Genomic DNA, 13,073 nt, shown 5'->3' with positions numbered 1-13,073 from the left:
TCTTTGGCTTTTTCAAAATTTGACATTTCATGTTGAAGACCATATTTCATACCACTTCTTTCAAGTTGCCAAAGTGAGCAATGACCAAGTGACTTAATGCCCTTGCTGTAAGTGTAAGCTGCAGTGAGTGCCTCCATTGTTGCAAGGGATTACAGTAATGGCGCTCTGTCAAGTTTTGGGAAGGTGGCCAACAGGATTCATGCAGATTCACTCCTTTAATGCCCTAAACCATCCTACCATTAAATCACAGGTTCCTCAGATGACCTAAACACTCTGAGTGTAACAGTTACAACAGCCTCTATTATGTACTTTTTTAATAAGCACTGCTGTAAAACCCTAAAGCTGCACAAATTCATATTTTCATAGATGGGCTAAAGTTTAATATGAAAGAGGATTTTTGTAATAACGAACACAGAGAATTCCGTTCTCACACCCAACTCTTTAATTACTGACGCTTGGTAAGTGGCTCTCAGCGTCGTTATCACCCTTTAGCGTCTGTATGGAACACACCGGGCATAGCAGCAGCTCGACCACGGTGCTGTAAGATGACCTAGTGTTAAGAGCGACAACGGTAGCAAGTAGTATGAAAGACCGAAAATACACATAGGGAGGTTGGTTGGGGTGGTGGATCGGTCAAACAACAGAAGACTTTCACCCAAGAGACCATGGTTTGTGTCCTGTTCTTGTCCCGCGTGTCACTGAAACGTACATTTTAAAACCCCACCCACGATCTTTTCCTAACCCTAACTGTCCCGTTCTTGTGCCGCATGTCAGTTAAACGTACGTCCTGACCCATAGCGTCAAAAAAGTGACGCCAAGAGTCCCGACCAAACACGTCTAAATCTGACGTCAAAGGGCTAGACGCAAGTCCCAAGAGCGTCAGAAAGTGACGCCAAGAGTCCCGAACCAGAGCGGCACCTGACCAAGCGTCGTGATGGGAGTGATCGTTGTTCAGCTCGTTCCCACTACTTTAACGTTTGGGTTCGCTCTCATTACTCTCCTCATCATCATTTCCAGATGCGACGTGCAGCTGTTTTAGCAAAAATAACTGATAGCTTAACGCTACAAAGTTCGCGACTAGCTGGTGAACATATTGGAGCATTTAGCAGCCAATATTCTGCCAGATATTTCCAACAGGTGTTGGTGGAGACCAAAACAAGGCTAAAAGAAAGTGTGAGTAAACCAAACTATGTTGGTAAAGTCCATCTATTGAACTCAAGACTCAGTCTGCATTAATAAGAAAAGAAAAACGTAGCTCAAAAATTTAAAAAAAGTCGACTAATTTACAAGCAGCATTTCACATTAACAGCTAGACACAAAAGAAAAAAACAAATCTCGTAGCTGTTTAAAGTAAATTAGTTAATGCCTGAGTTAATAAGAGTCATTTAGGTCAAAATCCTATGGATCAGGATAAAGGAGAATTTACAAGGCTGATGAAAGACTTGTGTAACACTGCTAAGTCGGGCAATTGTGCTGCCCATTACACAAAGATGACAGTAATGCTCTGCAGGTGTACAGTTACTGCAGGTAGGACTGTGTTTCTCCTCAAGCCTGGAATCACTGGTCCCTCCCCTGGCTCTGTCCTCTTTTTTTTTCATCAGGGCTGTAATCCCAGATAGTCTGCTAAATAGCTGGGATCTGATGTCACACACACACACACACACACACACACACACACACACACACACACACACACACACACACACACTGACTGTCCTTTCAAACCATTCAGAAGCTCTACAGACTGTGAGTCTTTTTTTAATGCAAGCACACAGAAAGTAATGCACACAGAATACAAACTGCATGCAAAGTGCCACATCGTTATATACACACACACACACACACACACACACACACTCAGAGTTAATGCCTGCTAGCAAAGAGCAACAATAGCAGCCATGTATAACGATACTGTTCTGAGATTCTCAGGTGTCTTGGTTATTATTTCTTCTGTTCATTTTGACTGTAGCCATGGAGTCGAGAAATGTATTTACAAATGGTATCCCAGCAGGAAGGTATCTCTCTCTTTTTTTTTTTTTAAATACATGTCCAATACTATTTGTAGTATTTCAGTATGATCTTTTTCTGTATATGACCTTCAATGTGTTTCTGTCACAGCTGCAAATATTTCTGATATTTTAATACTCCCAATGTGTCCAAATATTTCCTGCCAATATTTCCACTTCCTCTTCAGGTGGACAGTGAGTTCAGTGATGAGAGGCAGAGATGCATCATGGGAGGAAATGATGTAATAACAGTGTGTTTATTTGCGCTAAAGTAAACAGAGTGATTCCTTAATGAAATCCAGAGTGGGACTGTTTACCCAGAGCTCTCTCGCCCTCTCTCTCTCTCCTCTCTCTCTTTCTCGTGAACAGTGAGGGCACTGTACTGTGTATGATGGCTGCTGGAGAGTGTGCTGGCACTGCGTGGTCCTTCACACACACACACACACACACACACACACACACACACACACACACACACACACACACATGCGCGCACACACACACACACACACATACTGCACAGTAGCCATACTCATCTGTTTGCAGCTCGTTGAAAATATTATCTTGTCTTCTGCTCAGCTACATTTTTTCTTTTTTTTTACCATCAATCCTATAATAAAATCAATCATGTCAAGTATAAGACATATTCATGATCAGGCTTTATGCATGCACAGACAGCTCTGCTCTTACACACACCTTAACCACCATCCACAGACCAGAGGTGCCAAAGCCCTCTGACAATCTGCAAAGTTTTTGAATATAAAAAAGTGTAACCGAGGCTTTAAAAGTTGTTGATATTGATCTTGGAAATAGCTCGATTTTTAGCCTTGCTCAAGGTGTAGCTATAGGGATGGCAATGTCAGTATATCGGTTGGTCTCTTGTTAGATTTCTAATTTCTGGATAGCTTGTTCAACACTTCACGTGCTTAGAAAAAACCACGCAATTGAAGTCGGATTTGACGTTTTGTAGGATTTCAGGGTTTTTAAGGCGGAGCTGCTTCTTACCATTATCTCCTTTTTTTTTTTTTTTTTTTTTAAATCCAGGCTTATGGTGGGCAGTTAAAAAAATCTCACCCTGTCTCTCTCCTTCTGTCTATCAGGATCCGTCCTCAGCTGGCCAAAGAGAAGATCGAGGGCTGCCACATCTGTACGTATGTCATGCCCGGGGAGCCGCAGTTGGTCCTGGGTAAGGACAAGGCCTTCACCTACGACCACGTCTTCGACATGGACACCCAGCAGGAAAGCATCTACACCCACTGCACCGAGAGCCTCATCGAAGGCTGCTTTGAGGGCTACAATGCCACTATCTTTGCATACGGACAGGTTGGTCAACAGGCTTTCCTCTTGCGTGCTACCAGATCAACACAGTGCACATAACACCCCAAACACTCACCCGTTCGCATTTTGCTGACGTTTCCACATTGCATCGCTCCAGGGGGATGGAGCAGCAAGATTTATTGTAAGCATGTGATGAGCTGATTTCATTTCATATCATCAGACAAGTAATGAGGGAGTGAACCGGCCTCGCAGCTGCACCACCTCTGTCAATACACTATCAGCTGACATGTTTCAACCTGCTCTCACCACGGCAGCGTTATATTGGCTCTGATAGATCAGCCTGAGAGGGCGATAAAGAAAGGGAGTTTATTACCTAGTCAAAGCAAAGGCAGAGTGGGAACAGATTGCTTCACCTCATACCAGAGCATGGAAATAAACTGCAAAGTCGAAATATAATTGAGAAACATTAGGTGCTGGTAGGCAGACTTTTTTTCTCTCCTGAGGACAGAGCCAGGCAAGCTGTTTCTCCCTGTGTCCAGTCATTACGCTAAGCTAAGCTAACTGGCTGCTGCCTGTTGCTTATATTGTACAGACAGATATGAGAGTGGCATCAAGCCGACAAGTAGACAAATAAGCGTATTTTGCAAAATATTGAACTATGTCTTTTAATAATGCATCAAGAAGAAATAGAAGTGTACTATTTTACACATTTTCACGCCCACAGATAGCAGAGATGAAGGGAAAGGCACAGCTTAAGTGCACTTTGTAGTGTACACTGTAATTTAAAGGGTCATATAGTTGCTGGTTAAGGTGGTATTTTTGTTATTCGCCACTACTAACTGGACAAATGACACCTAAAAAGACACATGAAGGCATTTGTAATAAAACAATTCGAACTGCGAAAAAAAGCTGGGTTTTCTGTCACTGCCTTGCGATTTTTAACAAGACCATCATTTAAGACGGAAAGACAATACCTCCAATAAAAGAACGTCACATTTGGGGTTGACATGCACCAAGGGCCCCTGTCTGTCCTTGTCCACTGGGGACATTGTGGTTACATATACCACTAATACCTCTTCTGTTGTTATGGCTCCGCGCCAGCAGCTACCATGGCCGGAGGCATTATGTTTTCAGGTTGTCCATCCGCATTCTTGTGAACGCGATATCTCAGGAAGCCCTGGAGGGGAACGTCTTCAAGTTCGGGACACACGTCCACTTGGACTCAAGGATGAACTGATTTAGATTTTAGAGGCCAAGGCCATTGTGACCTCACAAAACATGTTTTTGGCCATAACTCAAGAATTCGTATGTTACTTATGACAGAGTTCAACACACATTTAATATCTCAAAGGTCAACTTTACTGTGACATCATAATGTTCTGCAAAAACACTTTTCCGGCAACGCAATAACTCAGGAACAGTAGGGGAAGCATTTTGTCGGATACTGATTTGGTGACACTAATCTTGATAACTGTGGTGATTATATAAATCTTCTGTGCGTGAAGCATCCACGTTTCATGAAAAAATACACTTAATACCTTCTGATAAAATTCCTTCAAAGTCCTCACTACATATATTACATGAGTCTGGATGGACATTGATTAAGACAGCAATAACTGCATTGGTTGGCGAAGGCACACATCCCCAAGGCGGTTATTCTAGTTTTGTAAATGTTTTGGCACCTGTGGTTGAGTGGAGGCCTGTAACCGTGATAATAGAAGAAGCAAAAGCAGGTGCAACAACATCAAAGCCTATTAGATAAAAAGAGTTTCTATTAGCCTTTATTGGATCTCATTTATACTGCAATGTACATTGAGAGAGAGAGAGAGAGAGAGAAAAAAAGAAAGAGCAAGCTTCCTGCTTTTCATTTCTCTCACACAGCGTCTCTGGTTGCAGCAGTTAAACTTTCCCTCCGCTTAATCTTCGCCTCCGCTCTTCTTCTTTCTGTTCATTATTCTCTCCTCACATTGTTCCTGCAGCCCTTGTATTCCTGTCAAAGAGCCTTTCACAGGGCGCAGTGGAGGCCACACACGCACACACACACACACACATACACACACACACACACGCACACACGCACAGGAGCATGTTCACAAACGTAGTAAGCACACAGGTGTGGACTTATAAAATAATAAAACCAACACACACTGTCTTTCTCTCACACTCCCTGATACATCACCACACACACACTTTTTAGCTACACACACACACACACACACACACACACATCAGGGTCTCTTTCAGGCGTTTCAACAGGGAGGAGAGGGGTGACGTGTGAATTTGAGCTCAATGTTGCATTCCTTTTTTTGTCACCACAGCGACCACCCCATCCCCTCTGACCCCCCATCCCTCCCTCCTCCCACCCCCTTCCACCCCGCCATGTTAGAGAAACTACTCAGAGCTGCCTCTGAGTCCCAGAGACTTTTTAGTTTAGTTGAACGGTTAAATGATACAGATAACATGCATGAAACGTACACCCTAAACCACATTAGAAACACACATAAGAAGAGCCGAAATAGACATTTATTCCCATTTGGTAAAGTAACTGTATCTGTCTTCTCCCCCGCGTCCAGACGGGTTCGGGGAAGACCTACACCATGGGAACCGGCTTCGACGTCAACATTGAAGAAGACGAGCTGGGTATCATTCCCCGGGCCATCAACCACCTGTTCAGAGGGGTCGAGGAGCGCAGACAGGCTGCCACCGAGCAGGGCAAGCCTGTTCCTGAGTTCAAGATCAACGCACAGTTCCTGGAGGTGCGGACACACACACACACACACACACACACACACACACACACACACACACACACACACACACACACACACACACACACACACAGATAAAAACTTTCACAGGATTGATCCAGAAATGAGTGTTTTCGTTTCAAAATAAGGAGCAATAATCAGCACTCGGTCTAAAGTCTAAACTCAGGACATCCACCAGTCCACTTGCGTTCCATTAATTAGGTGTAGCTAGAGCATGCAGACAGCAAGAGGTCAAAGGTCAGCAGAGGGTGTGATCCAGATGACCCTATAGCCATTAAACTGTCATTAGCCTGTCCCTGTGGGCAGCTCCTGGCTTTATTTTTAACCGCCAACGAGCGGCTGCTAACAGCTGGCGAAGAAGCAGCTGAGGGAGGGGGAAAGATGAGTTTGGGAAATATAACCAATGACTGAGTGCTGATTATGTAATAGATTACACTGACTATTCATGCAATAATACGTCTCTATTATCTATTTTCTGTCTGTCTGATTTTTATTTGTTTTACACACTCTCCAGTTATACAACGAGGAGGTGCTGGACTTGTTTGACTCGACGCGAGACATTGAGGCCAGGAAGCAACGATCCAATGTCAAAATCCACGAGGACGCCAACGGAGGCATCTACACCGTGGGGGTCACCACCCGCACCGTCACCTCTGCGGCTGAGGTCAGCTTTAACACCCCAAAACTGTTTTCTTCTACACCATCCTCCGTCTTTGTCCAGCATTTTTAGCTGTATAGCCTTAGAAGTGGCTTTAAAAAGCATTATGATATTGATGATATTATGATTATTATGATAGCGTTATCAGTATAATCCCATCCTAATAAACATTTCCTGAAAAGGTTTGATACTCCAAACCACCACTATTATATTAAAGGGTCAGTTTACCCAAATTAGAAAAAAAAACTTCTTGTGCTTTCTATCCACGCAGATACAGTAGTTTAGGCTCTATTTTCACGTTTTCAGACATCTATCTGAAAACGTGAAATTGGTGGTGAATTGAATTTTTATTTTATTTGTTTTATTTGTGCTCACAGCACTGAAAAACTACATTTACATATACATTTCGGCAGCAACGTGTCTTTCCAAAAACACTATCCATGTTACTCTAAATTAGGCCTGTCACGATAACATATTTTGCTGGACGATCAATTTTCATCTAATATAATGATAATGGCATAACAATGCAGGTACACCTTTTCAAATATCAATAAACTTTTATTTCTAAAGAATATTTAACACTAGAACTGGAAGACATTTTAAATATCCACAATAAATGAACAAAACAACCTAAAACAATAAATAAAATGGACTCTCAGTCTCTGTTAACAAAAAATGCACTGGAATTAAAACCAAACCCAATCAAAAACAGTAAATAAAATGGAATTTTTTTCCGGTCGCAATAATTTCCATTTAAAAATTATCGAGCTCGTTTTTATTTAGCATATGATTAATTGATTTATTGCATATTGCGACAGGCCTACTCTAAATAATCCATATACAGTGCCTTGCGAAAGTATTCGGCCCCCTTGAACGTTTCGACCTTTTGCCACATTTCACGCCTCAAACATAAAGATATAAAACTGTAATTTTTTGTGAAGAATCAACAACAAGTGGGTCCCAATTATGAAGTGGAACAAAATTCATTGGCTATTTCAAACTTTTTTAACAAATAAAAAACTGAAAAAGTGGGCGTGCAAAATTATTCAGCCCCTTTACTTTCAGTGCAGCAAACTCTCTCCAGAAGTTCAGTGAGGATCTCTGAATGATCCAATGTTGACCTAAATGACTAATGATGATAAATAGAATCCAGCTGTGTGTAATCAAGTCTCCGTATAAATGCACCTGCTCTGTGATAGTCTCAGAGGTCCGTGTAAAGCGCAGAGAGCATCATGAAGAACAAGGAACACACCAGGCAGGTCCGAGATACTGTTGTGGAGAAGTTTAAAGCTGGATTTGGATACAAAAAGATTTCCCAAGCTTTAAACATCCCAAGGAGCACTGTGCAAGCGATAATATTGAAATGGAAGGAGTATCAGACCACTACAAATCTACGAAGACCCGGCCATCCCTCTAAACTTTCAGCTCATACAATGAGAAGACTGATCAGAGATGCAGCCAAGAGGCCCATGATCACTCTGGATGAACTGCAGAGATCTACAGCTGAGCTGGGAGACTCTGTCCATAGGACAACAATCAGTCGTATACTGCACAAATCTGGCCTTTATGGAAGAGTGGCAAGAAGAAAGCCATTTCTTAAAGATATCCATAAAAAGTGTAGTTTAAAGTTTGCCAAAAGCCACCTGGGAGACACACCAAACATGTGGAAGAAGGTGCTGTGGTCAGATGAAACCAAAATCGAACTTTTTGGCAACAATGCAAAACGTTATGTTTGGCGTAAAAGCAACACAGCTCATCACCCTGAACACACCATCCCCACTGTCAAACATGGTGGTGGCAGCATCATGGTTTGGGCCTGCTTTTCTTCAGCAGGGACAGGGAAGATGGTTAAAATTGATGGGAAGATGGATGGAGCCAAATACAGGACCATTCTGGAAGAAAACCTGATGGAGTCTGCAAAAGACCTGAGACTGGGACGGAGATTTGTCTTCCAACAAGACAATGATCCAAAACATAAAGTTAGAATGGCCAAGTCAAAGTCCAGACCTGAATCCAATCGAGAATCTGTGGAAAGAACTGAAAACTGCTGTTCACAAACGCTCTCCATCCAACCTCACTGAGCTCGAGCTGTTTTGCAAGGAGGAATGGGCAAAAATGTCAGTCTCTCGATGTGCAAAACTGATAGAGACATACCCCAAGCGACTTACAGCTGTAATCGCAGCAAAAGGTGGCGCTACAAAGTATTAACTTAAGGGGGCTGAATAATTTTGCACGCCCAATATTTCAGTTTTTTATTTGTTTAAAAGGTTTGAAATATCCAATAAATTTCGTTCCACTTCATGATTGTGTCCCACTTGTTGTTGATTCTTCACAAAAAATTACAGTTTTATATCTTTATGTTTGAGGCCTGAAATGTGGCAAAAGGTCGAAAAGTTCAAGGGGGCCGAATACTTTCGCAAGGCACTGTACCTCACTGTGAACCGTAGTACGGTACTCTTTTCTGCTTTTCTACTCTTTTCTGCTGAAGAAATAGGCCCTATTTGGCAACGAAAGGTAACAGCGTTACCTTTTGTTGCCAAATTCTCCTGAACAAATCTCGTTGTTCCATTGACATAATGGACAGTTTCTATATTAATATCATCCAATGACCCCTCACCCAAAGGTGTCTGTATGTTTTGTGGTCTTTACTCCCTCCTTCTCTCCTCTCAACAGATGATTCAGTGTCTGAAGCTGGGCGCTCTGTCTCGTACCACCGCCAGCACTCAGATGAACGCCCAGAGTTCGCGCTCCCACGCCATCTTCACCATCCACCTGTGCCAAGTGCGAGTCTGCTCTCTCGATAACGACGTACGTGCTCGAACACACAGCGGTGGATCTCTGCCGCCACTGAACCTGAATGTTACTGACACTTTGCTAGATTGAGATGCTCACCATCTGCAATTTCACAATCAAACCCTTAAATTGTAGCACTTGCTGGAAAAACATATCCCCTCATATTTATTTTCCCTTTTGTTCTCTTCCAGGATAATGTAACCGACAACCGTCTAGCTAACAGCTCAGAGATTAACGAGTTTGAGACGCTGACAGCCAAGTTCCACTTTGTGGACCTGGCTGGTTCCGAGAGACTGAAGAGAACTGGAGCCACAGGAGACAGGGCTAAAGAGGGCATCTCCATCAACTGTGGCCTGGTGAGGAAGCCAAGAGCATGTCTGAGTCTGCATTGGACATTTTACCTTATATGACATAGTGAAGTGCAGGCTTAGGTGATATAGTCATGTACTGTGTTTATGCATTTGATCCATTATGGATTAAATGCATTATCTACCACAAAATTGTGTTTTTTTTCTTCATTGGGGTGATGATACAAAGCAGTGAATCTGTCATTCTACAATTGCATGTCAACATTCACCAGCGTCAGTTGATTTTGTGGAGCAAGAGGGCCCCCAGGTGACCAGAACATAAACTGCATATTCAATATCTTTCCCTAACACAAGTATGATTATTTATCGCTTCACTAAAGTACAAATTAAATGGTTTAACTTGCTATTTCACTAAGTCCTGGAATTGTTTTTACCGTCAAATATCCAATCATTAACTTGTGTTGTTTTTCCCTGTCTCACCTTAGCTTGCTTTGGGAAACGTCATCAGCGCTCTGGGAGACAGGAGTAAGCGCTCCTCTCACGTGCCTTACAGAGATTCCAAACTGACCCGGCTGTTACAGGACTCGCTAGGCGGCAACAGGTTTGTAAACACTGTGCAAATATGGATATATATCTTTTACAATGGATCACAGACCAAGTATTTTGATGCTGCATACGTAGACGTACCTGCTTTGAAATCAGTGATTAAGCTGTGTCCAGAAGTGCCACCAGTTTTAACCAGAGAGCAATATTTACATGCACCCTGTAGGCAGTGGTGGAATGTAACTAAGTACATTTACTTGTACTGTACAAGTACTGTACTTAAGTACAAATTTGTGGTAGTTCTTTACTTAAATCTTTTCTCTTCATGCCACTTTCTACTTCTACTCAGCTTTATCTACTAGTTACTTATTACAAATTAAGATTTTTGCACACGAAACACATGTAGTTTAGCTGTTTTTTATTGTTTGTAGAATTTTTCTGCATTGATTACTTTAAGTACATTTACCTGATGATACTTACATACTTTTTACATTTTCAATAGAGGAATTTTATTGAAGTATTATTACTTTTGATTAAGTAATGGATCTGAATACATCTTCCACCACTGCCTGTTACATGTTTCCATCAGTACACCTAACATGGCATTCCTCACCACTAATTAGCCTAAAGTAGTACAAAAAGAACTTATTAGTTTTACAGATTAATCATTGCAACCGATCACCCTTCTTCTTTTGTGTCCAGTCAAACAGTGATGATCGCCTGTGTCAGCCCGTCGGACCGGGACTTCATGGAGACCTTGAATACTCTGAAGTACGCCAACAGAGCCCGAAACATTAAGAACAAGGTGATGGTGAACCAGGACAAAGCCAGCCAGCAGATCAGCACCCTGAGGACGGAGATAGCACGACTGCAGATGGAGCTGATGGAGTACAAGACGGTAAGAAGGCAGAAGGAAAGGAGGGAGGATAGTAGATGGAAGAGCTGCATAGAGAAAATAAGATCAGTGCACATGATATGAGTGGAAAATATATTTCATGATATTAATTATCCTGCCTGATGCTCAGGGGAAGCGTATGGTTGGTGAAGATGGCATGGAGGGCATCAACGACTTGGTCCATGAGAACTCCATGCTGCAAACAGAGAACAACAACCTGAGGGTGCGAGTGAAGGCCATGCAGGAGACCATCGATGCCCAGAGAGCTAGACTCACACAGATCCTCACTGACCAGGCCAACCAGGTCCTGGCTAAAGCAGGTGGGCAACAAACTCATTTGTACTGCCGTAGTACAAACTACATTACGGTGTAAAAAAATATTTACATAATAATTAATAATTAATAATTGATTTTTACGGCAATAATGTCAAGCTTTTCTTTTTTTTGCAATTTAGGGGAATCTGTTTTATCTTGGTTCTTAGCTTACAATATAACAACCATGAGACAGCTACTTTTTTGCACATATTCTTTAAAATCACTCTGGATATTAGTACACTCTTGTCTTGTCAGAAATCAAAAGCTTACACCCATTATTATAATATAGTTTATTAGAAGTAGTAGTGTTAGTGCGGCTAATGCTACTTCCTAACTAATTACTAATGTATTTAGCTAATGTATTTAGCTGCTCAGATTAGCATACATGATTTTGCACATACACAATACATTTTGGAACTCTTGCTATCTTTTTTTTTTCTTCAATTAGAATGAAATTGTCAGTATTTACCAAAATGTTTTATTGTTGGTTGAACACAGTTTTAAGCACAGAAAACTGATATCACTTAGTTTACTGTTTTAACAAGAGTCTACAGCCATGCTAGCAGCTCTGACTCAGTGGTGCTACATGCTCACGACTACAATGTTAGCATGCTGAAGTTTAGCAGGTTTGTTTATAGTGTTCACTGTTTTAGTTTAGCATGTTAGCATGCTAGCATTTGTACAAAGTACAATTGAGCCTGATTGGAACATTTTTTAGTTTTTCAGGTTTTTAGTGTTGGGTAAATTATTTAATTTTGACCTGCTGATGGCGCTACATGACAAGTGAGCTGGTTTTTAAAATGGGTGTCATTGAAGAAGTGTAAGAATAAAGAGTAGCTTTGTAGGGAAGGTATTGTATGTAACAAAAAAATGTAATTACACTTAAAAGTCTTCTTGGTTTCTCCACCATGGCTCCCGACAAGTCACCATGAATCCATGTAAAAGCTAAAGTCATGCCTCTGCTTGTAGGTGAAGGCAGTGAAGAGATCGGGAACATGATTCAGAACTACATCAAAGAAATCGAGGAGCTCAGGTATGGGGTGGTCACTTTATTCATTTATTTTGCTATTATTATTTAATCAGCAGCCATTTATAACAATTAAAAACAGTTGTTCATGCTGTGTGACAGTAATAACCGTTATGTTTCCCACTTGGATTCAGAAGCGCACACTAAGCAGAGGTAGAATCAATTCAGGGAGGTTTATCACAAAAATAAAATGTGCAAAAAAATGATGAGCAAAAGGGCAACAGTGGAGAGCGGGCAGACAGATGAACGATGGCTGATCTCTTTCTGAACACCACACGAAATGGACCGGCAGCGTTCACACACAGCTCTAAGCGAGGCAAAAACACAGGCTATCAGACAAGGGAACAAAAAGGGCAGGCAATAGTAATCTCACAGAACTATACTAAGTTTAGCCGTAGCGTTGTTACCTCAGAGGTGAACGGGACGCACTGGCGAAGACTGACTGTAGAGCCGGGGTTTATCGCTCGGAGATCAGGTGAGGA

The 13,073-nt window shown here is 41.8% G+C and overlaps 1 protein-coding gene across 4 annotated transcripts in view; it reads left to right on the top strand.

Moving 5' to 3' along the window:
• Positions 1-13,073, top strand: part of LOC120553351 (kinesin-like protein KIF21A) — a 38,117-nt gene that overhangs the window by 10,036 nt on the left and 15,008 nt on the right. For all 4 annotated transcript variants that reach the window (XM_039791682.1, XM_039791680.1, XM_039791681.1 and 1 more), the window contains exons 2-10: positions 3,107-3,329; positions 5,858-6,040; positions 6,567-6,716; positions 9,384-9,518; positions 9,695-9,859; positions 10,297-10,412; positions 11,057-11,252; positions 11,380-11,569; positions 12,534-12,597. In XM_039791682.1, the coding sequence (XP_039647616.1) occupies positions 3,107-3,329; positions 5,858-6,040; positions 6,567-6,716; positions 9,384-9,518; positions 9,695-9,859; positions 10,297-10,412; positions 11,057-11,252; positions 11,380-11,569; positions 12,534-12,597 (1,422 nt within the window). The remainder of the gene's footprint in view (positions 1-3,106; positions 3,330-5,857; positions 6,041-6,566; positions 6,717-9,383; positions 9,519-9,694; positions 9,860-10,296; positions 10,413-11,056; positions 11,253-11,379; positions 11,570-12,533; positions 12,598-13,073) is intronic.

This window comes from Perca fluviatilis, chromosome 23, assembly GCF_010015445.1.
Source record: "Perca fluviatilis chromosome 23, GENO_Pfluv_1.0, whole genome shotgun sequence".
Taxonomy (NCBI): Eukaryota; Metazoa; Chordata; class Actinopteri; order Perciformes; family Percidae; genus Perca; species Perca fluviatilis.
This window is presented reverse-complemented; position numbering and strand designations above follow the sequence as displayed.